Genomic DNA, 19583 nt, shown 5'->3' on the forward strand with positions numbered 1-19583 from the left:
TTGAATAGTTAAGTGAAACCATATAAATCTCACCAGTTGACATAGAGTTAGGTTGGGGTTTCATCGTTGTAGAAGCTCCAGTAAAAGAACTTGAAGCACTAATTGCAGCTAGCAATACCAGACGTAAATAATATTACTCTGATTTTTTACATAAATTTAAAAACTTTTTAGCTTTGAGTTCCCTTTTTCTTTTCTTTCTACTTTATTATATTTTTGTCTTTTCTATGGTATGAAATGCTACTGACCTATTTCTTGTTCTCTTAAATGGTAAGATATTTGACTTTAAATTTCTTAAACAGATTTAAATTGTTCGTACAATTAAACAATTATCAAAAGAAGACTGAGGCACAAATCCGTAAAACGTGCTATTTCAGGAGAGGACAGCCCGACAGAACAGACGTGAAAATACTTGCCTACAACAACAGAAAAATAAATGATAATTATTATATTTATTATAAGAGGTAGAAAAAAAGAAAGAGGAAAAGAAAACAGAGGGTTATTAGATAATATATCTGATGAAGGAGAAGAAAGAAGAAAGAAAGTTAGGCTGTATTTATAGTAGAGGATCGAAAGACATTTATCATACAAATAAGCAATGACAAATTTTAGTAATTCATTACGTATTTATGGGAGAGCTTTGATGATTGATGGCTGACACGTAAATGACAAGGGGCTGACAAATAATTACCAAAATTAATGCTTCTAAGTGACACGATCATAACAAAAACTACTCGGATAAAAAATTCTCAGGTTCCTGTCATTGTAACTTTAACTCTTTTTCAGGATTTCTCGATACTAATGGACTTGTACTTGTTGCTGTATACACAGGCGTAATGGAAAAAAGGCTGACTTTTTAGCATGTCCAATGGGTGAACTGTCCCAGATAAAAAGCTCAAAACCTTGGTCCGCTGCAGCATCCAAACAGCCGTCTTTAAACTCCTCGGCAGAGGCAAAGGTAGAACCTACGGTAGGAAAAGTTGTAGTTTTAAAAGTAGTAATCGACATTTTAAAAGTTATATTTAAGGAAAAACGTAAGGAAAAAAAAAGTACGTATGTGACCTGTTATTTTTTTAAAAAAAAATCCCGTGATTTAAAGAAAGTAATTAAAAAAAAGACGTAGGTGTCGACATTCTTTTTTTTTTACTCATTCATACTCGACATCCAGAATTATAATGACAAATTCACATTATACCACTTTAGGAGTTACTGAAAAAGCAAGCCCCTCTGAAATTCGCAAGGTATAAATGCGTCTTACTTTTTTTAACAATGTAACTTATTTATTTCTTCTTTTCTTAATTACAGGCTTATTACAAGCTGGTAAGTACATTTTCATTCAAATAAACTGACGACGTAGCTAACTTGTTTATAGGCCAAAAATTATCACCCTGATAAAAATCCCAATGGAATTGAAAAGGTAAAACTTTTTTTTAATTTTATCTGTCTCCTCTCATGACATTAACTTGCCGTAGTTCAAGGAAATCTTAAACGCGTATGAGATTTTATCCGATCGTGACAAAAAAAGGGTTTATGATTTGAAAAGAAAACGTGAGACGGATTTCGACTTTGAAGGCTTTTATGCAAGTAATCGTCCTTCTACCTCAAGACCAGGACGCAGGACACGACCTCCACCAGCTCCAGAAACCCCACCACGACCATCCAGTCCTCCACCACCACCACCTCCTAATCGTAAGGCGTTGTTGATAAAAAATTTTGAGACTCCGCTAATTTTTTTTTATAGGGTCAGACTACCACATCCTGACTACTGCACAACTGTCTTTGAAATAATCGTATCTCGGCGTGAGCGCCTTCAAGGTTTACTACAACCTGAAGGTGAACTGCCAAACATGTCATGGGTAAGCAAAAAGATATAAAAAACAAAATTAGCATGATAATAATTTTGAAATAATAGCAATGAGAATTCTGCTCTGTTTTCTGAGCCTTGTGTGACCTGCAATGGTTCTGGATATGTCGAAACCCGCTTGAGGGATACCAGAAAAAAAGTATCCGTTCCATGATCTGGTTGTAATGGGAAAGGTGTAAAAACTTTCAAAAAGAAGTGCCAAAGCTGTCTTGGGGCCAAAGAGACTCGTGTAAGTCTGTTGATTCCAATTGCCAAAGGCATTGAATCCGGTCACACGATTAGGATGAAGAACTACGGGAATGTCATGCCCGACAACGTTACCAAGGGCGACTTATTTATCAAGGTAACTGTGGATGATCACTGGGGCTGCTTCACGCGCCACAAAGACACCTTACTTGCTTCCATTGACATCAAACTTCGAGATGCTCTTATGGGAGTAAATCGAAAAGGCGACATTATTAAACATATGGATGGCCGCAAATTGAACATTCCACAAACCCCTGGAAAAGTAATCACACCCGGCATGACCATAATTCAGAAAGGAGAAGGTATGCCCGTATTCTCTGATACAGATGACAACAAGGGTTGTCTTATCATTAGATTTAACGTGATCTTCCCTGATGAAATCAATATTCCCAAGGATCCATACGTTCGCGATGAAATTGATATTATGTTTGAAACGAAGGAAGAACGTGAGATCCGAGAGAAGACCATTATTATTGAAGACGACGAAGACCAAGATAAGAATGTTAGTTCACGAAACGGTGATAGTAATGAAGATAAACATGTATCAAATTCTGGATAGGATCATTATGACAATTAATTAAAAACAGTTTATATATTGGGGACTGTCTTGCGAATTAGTGAGTGGGGGGGGGGAATAGAGTAAGCTTAATCTTTCATTGTCTTTGTTATGAGTTCTATATGTCAGACGTTTTGTTCACTATTTTGGCATACTTGTAACAACTATGGATTTTTATTGTTACTACGTAATTGTTTTTCCTTCGTCCCAAAGGTCATCGCTGGGCTGATTTACGATTGAGTATAGGAAGTCACACGACATATCTTGGACTCCAGATTGGTAGCTTTGTTCGGTAATTTCGTTATCAAGTGCCATTTGGGGGTGGTCCCCAAAGATGACAGGTCTCAAGGCACTTGCTGGAATACTGAATGTTTGCGGTTTGTTCTGGGTGACATTACCTTTCACATTTGGTTTATGTGGCACCTCTTTGTGGTTATTTAACAAGATACGGAGGCGTTTTTAACAACACTTTCTTCTTCAGGAGGATATTTCATGAGCCCTAGCATAAAAGCAGGAGTTGTCTTTAATGATTCGATGTAACATTCTACTTGTCGGTTGTGGTGCATGACTTAAAGGAAATGGGTGCCTCGTCTGATCAGTCGATAATCGGCTTGTTGATATGCATTTTTTTAGTGATCGTCCTGTTTGCAACGATAAGAAGATGGTGTTTTCACCCCTTTGTGGTGATACACGGGAGCTCTTTTGAGAACCATCAAAACTAATAAAAAGTGGGTGAGTGCACACGGAGAGTGATTTCCTCGCAGTTGCACTTGTGGTGATCCACCAACTGTTGTTACTAATCACACCATAAAAAAATACTGAATTCAATGTCATTTTATCATCCCATACAATATTACATCAAAACACAAAATAATTTTTTATGCATTACATCATATGCAACTACCAGCCCAATTATAGTGCCGTGTAACTTATCCATCAATCTAAATTCATAATCCGATCACTCTGAACATACATACATATGCAAACTGATAGTTAGAATAGAACCCTCTGAATCTTTAATCTACTTTTCCTTTTAATAAAACTTTTAAGCAGTCTGAAAATACTTTCTTTTTTTTTCTTTATCTATCATCGACTATCCCAGCACTTGGGCAAATTTCTTTGCCGAAACAGGCTAGCGAGTCTCCATTTTTCATAGTAATAAAAACCACATTTTCTTTTTTTAATCTTTAATGTCTTTTTTTTTATCTTTTATGCCTTTTTTTAATCTTTCATGTGTACCTCACTGTAAATGTCTTCTATTTTTTATGAGTTTTCGCCTATATACTGATCGTACCCAACTGTGATGCTGCGTATCTTTGCGTAAATATGATTTTTAACACCATGTATTAGCTGGAGCCTGCTGATGATCCAAAATTTAAGCTGAGCAGCTGAAAGGTAATCATTCTTAATAGTTTTCCATACAAGTGTTTTAATTGGCTGATGTACCAGCACATTGTTTAGTGTTACACAGGATACGATCGTAAATATATTCGTTACCAAGTAATTTTCCCTCTTTTCGTTGCTATCAGTTATCTTTTGTATAAATGTTTTCACAACATCTTGTAGAAGCTCATTGAAAAAACGATTTAAATTTTTACATCTAAAAGCACTATATTCTTTACTCGTTCATTGTATACTACTTGATTTGTGTCTCCTTTAAGATCGCTTTAAGAACCTTCTTTTTTTATATATTTCTTCTTCTTCTTCTTCTTCTTCTTCGTCTTCTCCTTCTTCTTCTTCTTCTTCTTTTATAAGCAATAAGTAACTCATGCTGATTAATTGAATTCTGGTACTCATTGTTACATTTATATTAATAGCGGTTCTTTTCTATCTCTGGGCAGCTAACTCATTGAGAGAACTATTAATATTAAATTTCTCTTTCTTACAATTCTTGATTTGATTCGAGAAGATACTCTACTCGATCGATGATATCGTAACTAAGTGGTATAGCATTCTGTATTTAACTGTCATTCGTATATCATATTTAGGCCAATCATCCAATTTTTAATATAGACGTATGTACTCGTAGTAGGAGAAGTTGTATAGCACTATACAAGCGTTTGCTGGTATGCGAAAGGTTCTTTTAATTTCTTTGTTTATTTATTTAAACGATTTTCTCAATTATTCTTGGGTGAATCGTATCCAAATACGACAGTTACTGACATTGTCGATAGTTTCAGCATCCTTTTTGCTACCATGTGACATCCAAAATAAGTAAACTAAGGCTTCATATTCTTTCATGTCGGGAAACAACTGAAGAAAATTAGCTTTGACATTGGAGCGATAATGTGCCAAACACAAATCATCCTGTTGACCTCTCGAAAGATATTAACCAGTGCACTACGACCACTCGCAGCTCCATCAGTGATATCACTTCTGATAAGGTACCAGGAATATCGTAGATCTACATTTTTACTAATTTATGAACAAAAACAAGAAATTAAAGATAAAATAATTTATTTGAAATTTAAATGAGAGTGATAACATAAAATAAATATAATAATACAAAGATTGAAGGATAAAAAGTAATATTTTTTTTTCATGCATCATGTCACAACATTACCTTTGCCTTGAGTGTTTCAAAAAATCACTCATTAGTCACCTTGGGTTCGTCCGCAACCCAGGCTAAAGCAATAGTGTTTATCATTAAACCCTTCTTCGATCAATTGCTGATATTGTTGACACCAGTAGTATTTATCAGAGGATAAGCAAACATGTTAGTACGGTATTTGGTGTCAACGAGAAGTACTTTGGGGCATTGAAGAGTGTTGTTTATGGCACTAACATGGGCAAAAAAAAATTGGGTCAACCTTCCATTCTTCTCATACTTGCTTGATAAAGTGTATCGCTTCTCTTCCAAGTTGCGAATGAAGGGATTCATGTGACGTTGATTTTCACCTTGTTTTAAACCACATCTCAACAGAGCACGTTGGTTAGTCATGTCCGTTGCAATCACTCTCATCTTTGTACCCTTGACGTTGTTTACGGCTATGACAATGGCCGATGTCTTGGCATTTGCGACGTGCATCTTGTCAATGATGAAGTTTATGTTCGTAATGGAGATTTCAGTTGTTGACAAGACATAATTTTCTGTCGTCTTCCAACATGTCATGATTGTGGATATCGTTGTGGCTTTCAACGATCCAACGATCTCCATTCTCCTTGGGCAAAACTGCTCTGATAAAAAAGTCGCATGTTTCTGTCAATGTAACTTTAACTAATTTAGGAGAGTTCCCTGTACAAACGGCCTAGTTATTGTTGCTAAAAACACAGGCGTAATAGAAAAAGGCTGACTTTTCAGCCTGTCCAATGGGTGAACTGTCCCGGATGAATGGTTGAAAATCTTGGTCGGCTGCAGCATCCAAACAGGCGTCTTTAAATTCCTGGACAGAAGCAAAGGTACCACCTACAGTACGAGAAGATGTAGCTGTAGAAGTAGTAACCAACATTTTAAAAATTTTATTCAAGGAAAAACGTTACTAAAAAAAATAGTAACTTGTAAAAAAAAAGTACGTGGGTCACCTGTTATTTTTTTAAAATAAAATTCGGTGATTTAAAGAGTACCTAAAAAAAAAAGACGTAGGTGTCGACATTCTCTTTTTTTTTTTACTCATTCATACACAACAACCAGAATTATAATGACGAATTCACATTATAAGACATTAGGAGTTACAGAAAACGCAACTTCCTCTGAAATTCGAAAGGTATGAACGCGTCTTAAAAATTTTTTTTTGTCAATGTAACTCATTTATTTTTATTTTCTTAATTACAGGCTTATTACAAATTGGTAAGTACATTGTCATTTAAATAAACAGACTGCGTAGCTAACTTGTTTATAGGCTAAAAATTATCACCCTGATAAAAATTCCAATGGAACCGAAAAGGTAAAACATTTTTTTTATCTATCTCATTTCATGACATTAACTTGCCTTAGTTCAAAAAAATTTTAAACGCGTATGAGATTTTGTCTGATCACGAACAAAAAGTGGCTTATGATTTGAAAAAAAAACGCGGGAGGAATTTCGATTTCGAAAGCTTTTACGGAAATACTTATTCTTACACCTCAAGACGACGACGCAGGACGCCAACTCCACCAGCTCCACCCGCTCCATCCACTCCTCCACCACCACCTCCTAAGAGTAAGGCTTAGTTGTTATAAAATGTTGAAACTCCGCTAAAAATTTTTTATAGGATCAGACTACCATATCCATACTACCGCGGAAATTTCTTTAAAAGAATCGTATCTCGGCGTTAGCGCCTTCAAGGTTTACTACAACCTGAAGTTGAACTGCCAAACATGCCATGGGTAAGCAAAAAGAAATAAAAAAAAACCAGCATGTTAATAATTTTAAAATAATAGTATTGAGAGTACTGTTCTCCTTTCTGAAAAATGTGCGACTTGCAACGGTGCTGCATATGTACAAACCCGGTTGAGTGGTAACAGAAAGAAAGTATCTGTTACGTGCTCTGGTTGTGATGGAGCAGGTTTAAAAACTTACAAAAAGAAATGCCAGACCTGTCTTGGGGCCAAAGCTACTCGTGTCAGTGTGCTGATTCCAATTGCCAAAGGCATCCATTCCGGCCACACAATCATAGTGGAGCACTATGGCAATGTCATGCCAGACCACCTTACAAAGGGCGACTTACTTATCCATGTTAAAGTCGAAGATAAATGGGGCTGTTTCTCGCGCAAGGGAAACAATTTACATGCTTTTATCGATATCAAACTACGAGATGCTCTCATGGGTATAAATCGAAATCGGGATTTTATAAAACATATAGATGGTCGCAAATTAAACCTTCAACAATCCCCCGGTACAGTGATCACCCTCGGTATGGACTTCATTCAGAAAGGTGAAGGAATGCCCTTATTCTCTGATACGAATGGCAACAAGGGTAATCTTTTCATTAAATTTAATGTCATCTTCCCTGTTCAAGTCAACATTCCCACGGATACATACGTTCGTGATGAAATTAATATTATGTTCGAAACGGATTAAGAACGTGAGATCCGACAGAACACGATTGTGATTGATGAAGACGGTGAAGAGGAACTCGTAGCAGATTCTGCAAAAAGTCCTGATGACAATACAGAAGACCACTTCTATGACTGTGACAATACAGAAGACGAGTTCTACGACTGTGACAATTTTAGCCACGAGGATTAAAAAAGCTCAATATCAAACCCATACTCTCATAACAACGTAACGCAAAATCGTTGATAATGACCTTTAAGATACTCGAAAAATTCCATCAGTATTGATTATGATATGTACAGTTACACACAATTGATTTTAGAAACACCTTATTCTTGGCCTTTCTTTCTAAAGACACCCCTTTTAATAAAATTGATTTTTCTTTCATATATCACTAATTAACCAGGTATGCCTTTAACAGAATCGACAAATCACACTCGTGGTTACTATAATCCACCAAAAGAAGATTTACTTTGGGGTATTTTCACCTAAATAAGCACAGCATAACACCAACCGTCATTTCCAGTACAGTTAACGTACTATCGACCACAGTGCAAAGTGTTATGAAAAGGATATAAGAAGCAGGTAGTACTTTTCCTAAAAAACAACTTGGTGCCCCAAACAAAGATTGACCAGAGGGCGCAAAGAGATATCGAACGTGACTTTAGAGACGATCCTTTTGTCACGTATGGTGATTTGAAATTAGAGTTACAAAGGGCTGAAATTAACGTCTCTAGAGCAACTATTATCACATCAGTAAATGAGCTTGGATTTGGATCTTATTATGCAGCACATAAGCCCCGTTTAACAGAGAGACGCAAGAAAAACAGGGTTTTTTTATACCGTTGTGTGGCCGATAATGGTCTTCGATAATTGCATCTAACTCTGGTCGAGTCGAGTATGCTGCTTTTAATCTTGAAAAGGCATCAGCGTTGGTATTTAATTTTCCAGGACAATAAATAATATCAAAGTCATACGCCAATAAAGAGGCTTTCTATCGGACAGCTTTTGCGGATGCCACTTCATTAAATTTGATGAGATATTGTAAACTTTTCTGATCGGTGTAAACACCCAATAGATAAACGTTAAAAACGTAGACAAAACATACAATCGCCATAAAATCTTTTTCATAAATGCATGTACTGTTCTCCGCATCAGTTAACGCATTACTACAATTACATACTGGTCGTATAAAATTCTCATTACCTTGCTCTGCCTGGAAATAACATATCTTATACCAGTGTACGACGCATCGATGAGGCCTATGAACATTCTAGTAAATTCAGGATGGATTAATACTTGATCACAACTCAGCAATGTTTTACAACTTTGAAATGCCATTTCCTGTTCATGTACCCAAATGAAAAACATTCCTCCTTTTGAGCTTGTTCATTGGTGATATTAATCCTGGTAGACCTCTTAGATATCTTCGATAGTATTTTATCATCCCTACAAACTGACTAATCTCTGTCAAATTCTTAGGTCGTGGCCAGTTTACAATTTTGACGATCCGGTCTGGATCCATCTTAAAACCGTCTTTACCCAATAAAAGTCCTAGTAGTTTTGCAACTTGGTAGCCGAACTTCCATTTAGAGACTGATAATGACAAATTTGGTGCTTTTGCGTTGGTCAATATGATATCTAACTGGTTCACATCCTCTTCCAACGATTTAGAAAAGACTAACCCATCATCAATGTATATTGAAACAAGCATATATAGCTCTTCGAAAGGATAGAATTTACACAAGATTGCCACGTTTGTGGACTACCTTTTAGGTCCATAGGAAGTCATTTCCATCAATATTGACGGAATGTTGTTGAAAATCCAGTATAATCACGACTATCATTGGGGTCAACGGGATTGGTCTACGCAGACAAGTAAAAAGAATAAAAATAAAAACAGGGAGTAAGTTAATATCCATTGTGGTTTTATTCCAGGTTAAAGGTTCACAATAAACCATAGGGAAAACTATGTATCTAGAAATTATCCTATTTATATGAATTGTTAGACGTAAATGATTTATAATTGTGATAAGCTGTTTCTGTGCTTATTACTATCTCATGCTTGAGAAACTATATTCTGTGTATGTTACACAGAAAAATGGCTGTCTATCTTTTATGATTACAGCAGGTATATTTGGATTTGAAGATACTCTTTGAGGTAACACAGAGTTTTTCTTTTCTGTTTCCTTATTATAGAAATTCGGTCACTGTCTATGACTCATGGCTAAATGATGATAAGGATACGTTACTGTCATATCTTTATCTGAAATGGTATTATGTATTTTATTGGTTGTATGATTTGTTATGAAATGGTGTATATTTATTATTGACTGTAGCCGTTGTTATTTATGTACATAAGTTGCTATATTAGCTTCACCGTCAAGAATGATAATCATTCCTCTGCAAAATTGGCTCGTGACAAATTTTATTCCGAAGCATGTTCCTATCCCTTTGTATGTTTGACCGTTAAATGTGAACGATAAGACTTCTTGACTAGGTTCATCCACTTTAAAGATCTTGTAGGCTGATTTAAGATCGAGTCTGCTAAACACTTTTCCTTGTGATACCTTTTCGAAAGTGTCTTGCATGTTAGGAATGGCCTAATTTTCTACCAATGACTCATCGATTTTCATATTTGTCTTCTCAAATCGAGACATAAACGTGTATTTGTCATCCTATTGTTCACATCTTTCTTTCCTCTTGCCAGCAGTCGCCCATTATATTCATTGCTTGGTTCACATCTGACTACGATACCAGCCTCTAACCATTCGTCGATTTGTTTTCTAATTTCGGGCATCTTGTGATATGGAATATGATATTACGGTAAGTAACAGTCTGCAGCATCATTTTTGATTGGTATTCTTACAATACTTCCAGGAAAGTTACAAAATTGTCCAGCTTTTATATTAATATGTTTTGGTATAGAAGGTTAAATGTAGTTTATTAATTTCTCCCTCCCTTCGATGGTACCAAAATCAGCATCTTCAGGATCATACTTATATAGATGGAACGTGATTCGAACTGCCAAATTGGAGTTCTTCATTAATTTCATCATCATCGTAATATATATAAGCTACGTTGGTTAATCTAATATTCAACTTTGAGAGAATATCTGTACCAAGAAGTACATCAAAATCAGTCTCCAATGTATCATTAAATTCTACTACTTCGAAACAAAATTCAAAACAGACGTTATTTAAATATTTAATAGTTATAGGTTCGGTTTGACCAATTCTTTTAGCAGTGTTAGACAAGTAATTTAAAGTTCCATTTATTTTATTAATTTTTAAAGAGGGAAAAAAATTGTCAACTATGTATTTATTAATACAAGTGAGATCAGAACCGGTGTCTACGTTTCCTTTGAGCTTCCTATTATACAAGATAATGGGCGTGATTAGATTTTTGAAATTATTTAATGTATTATTAGGTGTTTTCTTACACTCAAACTGGTAATGTTCATCTTCTCTTTTTTGCTTTGCAGCCGAGACAGACAAAATGGTTTTCGCGTTGTTGTGAAACTCTTCACAACCACGGCCACAGAAGCAGTCTCTTATACAGTGGTTACGGGGGTTACCAGTATCAGCCCGAGGTTGGTTTCGATTATCAAGGAGTTTTCTTGCTGGTCTTGAAGATTCCGCTTCAACTCTTCGTTCAGCCCCTCGTCTGTTCATCGCACACTCCTCCGTGGTGTGAGAGTTGTTGCTCCCATGGTTCTTGCAATACTTCTTAGCCGTCGAAGGGGGTGGAAGGCTTCTTCTCTTGGATGCACGAGACTCAGTACCTTTGCTGGCTCTTCTCTTGCCAGTATCCTCTTGCTCACCAAGGACCTCCTCTTCAGTTGGCATCTTGCCAGAAAACAGCTTGCTGGCGGCTTGTGAGACATCATCACAAGTCCCATGCTCTTGTCCTTCCCTCAAGTGCGCACTCACAAAGGTAAACAACACCGGTTGCGAAGCAACAGGCAAAGCCAACAAGTACAGATCAGCAATGAGCTGTTGACTCACCTCGAAACCAGACTCCTCCAAAGCACGCGAAAACCTAGCATCAAATTGGGTCAGTAGTTCTCCTTGTCGCATCTTCATGGATACCAGCTGTTGAGTAGCTCTCAACCTTAATTTGCGGTTGCTGAAGTGAGCGGCGATGACTTCCTTGGCCTTGGTGCAGTTATTACATGACATGACCTCCTTACGTACCCAAAGCTTATCTTTCGAGTTCATAGTAAGGGACAGATACTTCTTCCAAATGACTTCGACATCTTGATCAGCAGAGCTCACAATGTCTTCAAAGATGATCAGAAGTTCATCGATGTTCTTGAATACTGGCTCGTTCTTGAACTCCTCGTTCACCTTGCCTTCGATGTTACACTTGGGTAGATCCAATCGGCTAATGGCCAAACCTCCTGATCCGCTGGGCATGTTGGCATACTTTGAGGCTTCAGTTCCTCGTTGGGCTGGACCAGGGGTTCCCCACACTTCCGAATAGGAATTCATTGTTCTGGTAATTCGCTTGACAGCTTCACCAAGCTGATGAATCTTCATATCATCTTGTTCAGTGCGTTGTTCAGGCTTGGAATACAGTTTACAGATCTCAAGAGACCAGGCTTCTCTTTCTTGCACCTTCTTCTTTACAACTTGAGCGGGAGTCAGAATGGGCAACACCTCTTCCTCGGGTTGAGAATCCTCCATCACGGTGTCTTCTTGGTTGGTCGCGTCCGCTACACCTAGCTTTCCCGAGTCTTCAGCGATGTTCTGGACCTGGTGGTTGGCCTCGGTAGTAACAGCTTGGACTTCGTTGGGGAGAACAGTGGTTTCCTCGGGAGAGTGAGACATCTTGATAGTAGTAGTTGCTTGAATAAAGTTACATGGGATATAACTTAAAAAAATGTGGTAAACGGGATTGGTTTACACAGAAAAATAAAAAAGATTAAAAATAAAAACAGGGATCAGTTAAAAAACTGGTGTGGTATTATTCCAAGTTAAAGGTTAAAAATAAACTAAAAGGAAAACTATCTATTTAGAAATTGTCCTATTATATAAATTGTTAGATGGTAATGATTTATAATTGTGATAATCTGTTACTGTGCTTATCACTGTCTTACGCTTGAGAAACTGTATTTTGTGTGTGTTCTACAGAGAAAAGGCTGTCTATCTGTTCTGATTACAGCAGATATATTTGGATTTGAAGATACTCTTTGAGGTAACACAGAGTTTTCTTTTCTATTTCCTTATTATAGATATTTTGTCCCTGTCTATGACTCATGGTAAAATGCTGATAAGGATATTGTACTTTCATATTCTCATCTGAAATGATATTATGTATTTTATCGGTTGTATTCTTTGTTATGCCATAATGCATATTTATTATTGGCTGTATCCCTTATTATTTATGTAGTTTATATAGTTATATATTATGTGTTTCACCACAATCATCATTGATTTCTAGTTGCAAAAACCCTTTAAGACAATCAAATACGGAGTAATATTCTGCCTTACAGCATCCTCGGCAGTTGATTAAATTATCGCTTTTCGTAAATCAAAAAAATAATTATAAAATAATTCCCGAGCGGTTGATTAAAATATGCAGTAAATTTATACAAACTTAATTTTTTATCTCAAGTTGCAAAGATCTACGAAATTACACATTTTTTTAAAAATGTTTAACTTCCAGATTTTTTTTTTTACTTGATATTGGTCGAATAAACAATGCCTAAAACGTAACAAGACCCTAATGCTTACAAGCGTAGTCGTGGGTTTAATTACACCGATGAAGAGGACGCTCAGTTTTGCCATTTGTGGTCCTCAATGTGCAACGATCCTATTAAGGTTAATGATCAAACTGGCCTTGACGTTTCGCAAAACATTGGCAATGACTTCGACATTAATTATGTCAAGAGGTATAAAACGCCTCCCAGGAACAGGTGTTGGTCGTCTGACCGGGTTTGGTTAACGGCCATTGCAAAGGCCGTTAGCAAGTTTAGTGGTTTTTTTAAAACTTGTATGAACGGTCCCTCTCCCACTGGATCTAGTCCCAAGGACATGGTATACATTAATACTCAAAATTGTTTAAAATACATACAAACGTACGTAATATTTATGGAAATAAAAGATACATAGGGCTATAGAGATGTATATAGCCGACCCAAGCAAAAAAGAAAAGTTTCGAATTCTTGTGTTTGGACGATATTCTTGAAATTTGTGAAAAATGTAAAGACAGACTTGAAATCTCTGAAATATAATCCAAAGGCCAGGGAAAGAAGGAGGCATTAAGAATTTCAGCTGAGGATACTTCGGACGAGGTAGGTCCTATGGGACGTAAGAACGCGAAGCTCGACGAGCAAAAAAACAAGAAAAATGTCAACCAATTGGCATCATCTTACAATACCTACATCGAAATCACCAAGGAGAGGATGGCATTGGCCAAGAAGAAATTGGTTTACGCCAATTCTCAAGAAAAACGAAAGATTGAATGATATCTTGATGACGGATACGACTTCCATCCGTTATGAAGGACACAGAAGATACGTTGAAAATAAACAACGCATCATCATGGATCGTATCATGGCAGAGGAGGAGCCCCGTAAACAGTCGTTGCCAAATAAGGTCGAAGATGATTGCAATTCTTTTTATGATCCTCATCAGCCATCTTTGAATACCGATGATGAAAGTTAACAATTATTGGGCAAAGAAGAGCCTATTTTGGTTGAGGAAAAGGAACCTTTGGTGGAAGATGGCGAAGTTCCTTTGGCTGAGGATGATGAAAAATTAAATAAATAAAAACTTCTTTTTCTGTTCAAAAAACTATTTTATTTAGAATTTTGTAGATATCTGCATGTCGCCTCGTCTATCCCATAAGTAATCAATTAAATCAGATTAAAGCTGATCGTACATATCAGCATTTCGAACACTGCAAAATGTAGCAACAAACTCCCCAAACGAAATAGTACAACGAGATGATTAAGGAAGGGCAGAATGGGGTTCTTAAACAAGATCAATATCTAGTTCACGTTCATCCTCAATAATCATATTATGTAATATGATGTATGCCATCATGACTGCATGCAGATCGTCTTGCTTGAAGAGCCGGCAAGGCCTTTGTACCATAGCAAAGCGTGCTTGCAAGACTCCAAAAGCACGTTAAATGTCCTTTCTCGCAGCCTCTTGAGCCTTTGCGAATTACGTTTATTTTATTAAGACTGGGGGTTAGGTAAGGTCTCGACTAAAGTGACATACTTTGGATAAATCCCATCTACCAAAAATAGTCCTTGTCATAGCTATTACCGTTGACCGTAAAGGTAACTCTAAGTTCTGTAACCTAATCACTTTAGACTCTTCCAGAGTCTTCTTCGTAGTACTGGTCGCATACACCTTGTCTATCTCAACTTTGGTTCCGTGTTTGATAACGTGCATGGATGAAGTATTTGTTTTAGGACTATTTTTAATGGAATGTCGTTCTACGTCTAAGCCTGTAGAGGGCCGTTCTGAAAATCCTTCTGCTCTTCAATGGAATTGTTTGTTTGACCTTCACCACGGTTCTCATAATTACGATTGAGACAGTTAAAAGACGAGTGGTTGGCTATTCATAAGTATTACACAACAAGTTACAATTCCTAGCGAAATGCCCTACATCATGACAATTGTAACACCTTAATTTATTTCCACCTGTACCATGGTTACCAGTGCGACGTGAAAAGGTGGACTGACCCATTTGAGTTGCGTTGTTCTTCTCCATCATGTCAACAGAATTCTTGACCACGGCAAGTTCATTCTCAATGTAATCGAGCTTTTCAAACTGGCCTAAACTAGTCGTTGGAAATCCGTCATATTCGACTTGATATTATTTGCTGTACCACTTGAATGGTCTGTGCAACTTAAATTAATCTCAAATTTGAGTAAAGCATTTACTGGTGTACTGCTCACGAGAATTTTGTCATAAGATGTAACATTCAAAACCTTACGGTCTTCGAACATACAACTCCTTGCACAGCGCAGCAACTTCCCGAAACCATCAAGACTATCGAGAGTCTTCTTAGCTTATTTATTCAAAGGATGCTTCAGCTTCTTCTCACAAAAATGCGAACTTGAGATAATAAACTTTTCATGGTATCTCTGACGTTTTGCATTTCAGTACGATCAATACAATCAGGTATAGCACGTTGCATATAACAACGTTTCATCTCCATGAATTCCAAATGTGTCGCTTCATTAGATTGAATACGTTCCACTTAGTGCTTGGTATATCAGTCATACCATTCGTCGGTTATGTAATGATTTTTGAAACTGGCCAAGATACAATCGTAGGTACCGTCATCATATAGTAGGCTTTCGAAGTTCTTTCTATCATTCATCAAATGATTTTTCATCCATCTTTCAGCATGACCAGTCAGACGTAAAAGAAAAGTGTCCTTTTTCCTCTCGCCAGTTCGCCGGTTGTTCCACCTGAAGACTTTCTCATAGTCTTCAAGAAGAGTAATGGATCCTGGGCTTTACCCGCTCCAGAAAACATAGGTGGGGACCGATTATTGGTTTCCAGTGGCTATCGTGATTTGCTTGTATTTTGTTTTATAATAATTAATACGGACGTGTTATGGTCAACATATTTCTTAGCGTTATGATTCTTGAATATGATATTATTTGCAATTAGGACCCCGAGAGGTAGACAGACGTCACTGTTGTAATTACCTATAATATTGTTAAACTGTTGATTCTTTCAGTATTCGTTCCACTTTCTTCTTTCTATGAAGTAACGCCCAGCCACTCCACCAAATGTTGTTTCGGGATTTGATTTACCTGTTGATTTAATGAAACCTGTGGTGATCTGCTATATTGTTGCTACATTAAATAAACCTATATCTATGACATCAATACATTAAGAATGATTAAGGAATCAATTACCCAATATAGATAGTTAGTACTATCATATCACAAGGTTACAAGAACACAGTGACAAAGGCTTACTAAAGATATGGAAGTACAATGTGTCTAAGATGACAGTAATTCCAAGTGTAACATATTTACAAAATAAGCAGTTAAAGGTAACAGGATACACACTGGGAAAATGATAACAACTTCAAAGATACACTAAAGATAGTGTTACAGCAGATAGTCTTTTTTATATAAATACTTGTTCATTTTATTTCATAATAAAGACAATCTTATAAACAGTCTCAAATTATTCATAAACTGCCTTATAATTTTTACTTACCTCTAAACACAACAAAACCTTTTATCCGTAAACTATCTTGACTGTAATACAACACTCCGCTCACGTTAGGATGATGAACTGTTTCGTAAGATTATGGATAAGAAAGGAGCTTGGACTTTATTAATTTAGAAGAAACTACGACTTTATAATATCACTGAGTAGTACATAGTGTTACAAAACAATTTCTTCTGATTTGATAAAAAAAATATAAACTATATAAAAAAAACAATAGTACGATAGCTACGATTGTAAATCCTTGTTACTTTATTTGGCTAAAATTTTAACTATGGAATAATGGGGTCTTTTTATACAATTTCGAAAGCTGACTGTTATTAGAATTGCTAGTCCATAAATTTATCTTGGCTGTTGAATTCTACAGGAATTCAAGGGTACGTTGTCATTGACAGATTGCTTTAATGATATATAATAATGTTTTCTATTGGCTCTTACATTGTATTCAATGTGACAAAATTCCAAATTTGGATAATTTATATATATTTGGACTACCGATGATTTTTATTGTATGTGCGTTTAGCCCACATAGTCCTACTTAGGCTACGACAAGAAATAATCTCTTGGTATAATCTCACAAGGTTATCTTCAAAGTGTGGTATTTGACAAAATATTACATAGAAAAGTAATGAGATAAAAGTATATTTTTATTAGGGGTAAAAATAGACTAAAAGAACTCTGCTGCTATGAAATAATTGATCCTTTTTATATTGCACAACTCTCCTGAGTTTTAATGATGAGTCAACCTTTCTGGTTTTGGAATAGATCTATACTTTGTTTCCCGCCTTGATTAAATGGATACTACTCGTTAGAATTGTTTCCAGATAACGTTGTCCCATATCAGTGGATCGGGAGCATGAGTATGCTAATAAATATTTAGTATTACGAGACACTTATTTATCAGATCATGCAACGGTTACTGTAAAAGATGCATACTTGTTTGTCAAGTGTAATTGGCAATAGAACATAATAGTTGATCATTTATTCATTATCTTTGTAATGAATAAATTACGATCCCAAATATAAAATGTCTTATCGATACTTGTATATTTGGTTGTAGAAGCTAGGTATCCATTAATTCATACACTATTTCTTTATACTCTTTATCAGCAGTATAATTATATCAATATATAAGTAAATGAACCATTTATATTAATAGCTGTTCTATTCTCTCTCTGGGTAGCTAATCCATTGGGAGAACTATTAATATTAAGTTTCTCTTTCTTATAATTCTTGATTGATCTGAGAAGTTTCTCTTCTCGATCGGTGATATCGTAACTCAGTGGTATAGCATTCTGTATCCAACTGTCATTCGTATATCGTATTTAGGCCAATCATGCAATCTTTTATATAGAAGTATGTACTCGAAGTAGGAGAAGTTGTATAGCAGTATACAAGCGTATGCTGATATGCAACATCAAAGGTTGTTTTAATTTCATAGTTTATTTATTTAAACGATTTGCTTAATTATTCTTTAAGTGGATCGTACCCAAATACGACACAAAGTACCATCACAGAGAGCTATTAAGGCGCTAGAGTCATTCGTCTTTAAAATATCGCCTTACCACAACTGTGTTGTAAAGGGATTCCAATTACCCCTTGGCTAAATAAATTAAACTATCTGAGCGCCTTATTGATTATAAAGTACTCTTTAACTAACAAGGAAAGTATTGAAAAACGTAGAAATTGGGATGTAAGATAATTTATATTTTATTTATTCTGAACTTCATTAATTTATATTTGATTTTCTGAAACTATTAGTATGATTATATTTTAATATGACCATAGTGTGGTTTGATTGGCAAAGTCTTTTCTACGCTCTGCTTCTGGCTGTGATACCCTTTGGATGGCCTGAGTTACAGATATTAGTCACTTTGACTTCATTACAACTGGTGTTTTTCATATTTTTGGCGTATTAGACGGACTTTACGAGTCTAGTAGCGTAAGAAATGGTTGAAAAAAAGTAAATAAACATTTATATTACCATATATAGACTAATAATGGTTGTCTTGGATACTCGCTTGTTTGCCATGAAAGCTTTATTTTACAATTGCGTGATGTCAAAGCAAGGTTGAGTTATTAAAGAACACCTTTCTAATACAAATAAACATGAACGTTAGCATTCGTGAAGCCAGAAGTGTAAGTTTGGATCAAACGGTTAATCATTAAAGATTCAATATGTGCAACGATTTATGTAATGAAATCTTGCAATATGATAAGGTACAAAGTAGGATAAAAATGTACTTGTAATTGTTACTATCATTACGTTTTCTAATGTTTGGTCCTAAAATTGAAGCTGAAAGTGATTTCATTTTAAAGGTTACATTACATAGTTATCGAGACTCTTTCAAATATGATGATGCTCTTTTGAAGTTTTTTTTTCTTAACGCTAATTTGTATCATTGAAAATATATAAACTTCGGACATTCATGCACATATCCAATTGATTTACCCTCCTGGGAACCATGTGTTTCTACCGAAGCGTAAGCGTCGGTGCAAAAATATATGGTCAGGAGGAACTGTCTAATACGCCTTTAAATAATGGGAACAGCGGCCCGAAGGGGCGCCTCATTTGGTTTTGAGAACAGAATCTAATATTTTGCTGAAAACATTTAACCGGGATATATCTGATATATTTTTATGAATTTCTGCACTGTAAAACACCTCCCGGACATCTTTGTGTCTCCCCACTGTAAACGGTAAATTTTGTTTTACCATCTATAAAATA

At 36.0% G+C, this 19583-nt stretch overlaps 4 protein-coding genes across 4 annotated transcripts; 2 read left to right on the top strand and 2 right to left on the bottom strand.

The window, feature by feature from the left end:
• Nucleotides 1–1172: 1172 nt before the first annotated feature.
• On the top strand, nucleotides 1173–2666 carry EV154DRAFT_487821 (uncharacterized protein; the record flags this gene model as incomplete). Its single annotated transcript, XM_051599018.1, has 5 exons — nucleotides 1173–1238; nucleotides 1303–1317; nucleotides 1370–1414; nucleotides 1470–1853; nucleotides 2055–2666. The coding sequence occupies 5 exons, from the start codon at nucleotides 1173–1175 to the stop codon at nucleotides 2664–2666; spliced, it is 1122 nt and encodes a 373-aa protein (XP_051451092.1).
• Nucleotides 2667–2846: 180 nt separating this feature from the next.
• On the bottom strand, nucleotides 2847–3229 carry EV154DRAFT_487822 (uncharacterized protein; the record flags this gene model as incomplete). The annotated part of the gene is made up of 2 exons (XM_051599019.1): nucleotides 2847–3061; nucleotides 3106–3229. 2 exons carry the CDS (start codon nucleotides 3227–3229, stop codon nucleotides 2847–2849), a joined length of 339 nt encoding a protein of 112 aa, XP_051451093.1.
• Nucleotides 3230–6301: 3072 nt separating this feature from the next.
• Nucleotides 6302–7831, top strand: EV154DRAFT_581245 (uncharacterized protein; the record flags this gene model as incomplete). Its single annotated transcript, XM_051606635.1, has 7 exons — nucleotides 6302–6367; nucleotides 6436–6450; nucleotides 6503–6547; nucleotides 6598–6802; nucleotides 6855–6969; nucleotides 7024–7624; nucleotides 7682–7831. The coding sequence occupies 7 exons, from the start codon at nucleotides 6302–6304 to the stop codon at nucleotides 7829–7831; spliced, it is 1197 nt and encodes a 398-aa protein (XP_051451094.1).
• A 2807-nt stretch (nucleotides 7832–10638) lies between these two features.
• EV154DRAFT_581248 (uncharacterized protein) lies at nucleotides 10639–12471 on the bottom strand (the record flags this gene model as incomplete). The annotated part of the gene is made up of 1 exon (XM_051606636.1): nucleotides 10639–12471. The coding sequence occupies one exon, from the start codon at nucleotides 12469–12471 to the stop codon at nucleotides 10639–10641; it is 1833 nt and encodes a 610-aa protein (XP_051451095.1).
• Between the last annotated feature and the right edge of the window lie 7112 nt (nucleotides 12472–19583).

This window comes from Mucor mucedo, assembly GCF_025094135.1.
Source record: "Mucor mucedo strain NRRL 3635 chromosome Unknown EV154scaffold_205, whole genome shotgun sequence".
NCBI classification, from domain to species: Eukaryota; Fungi; Mucoromycota; class Mucoromycetes; order Mucorales; family Mucoraceae; genus Mucor; species Mucor mucedo.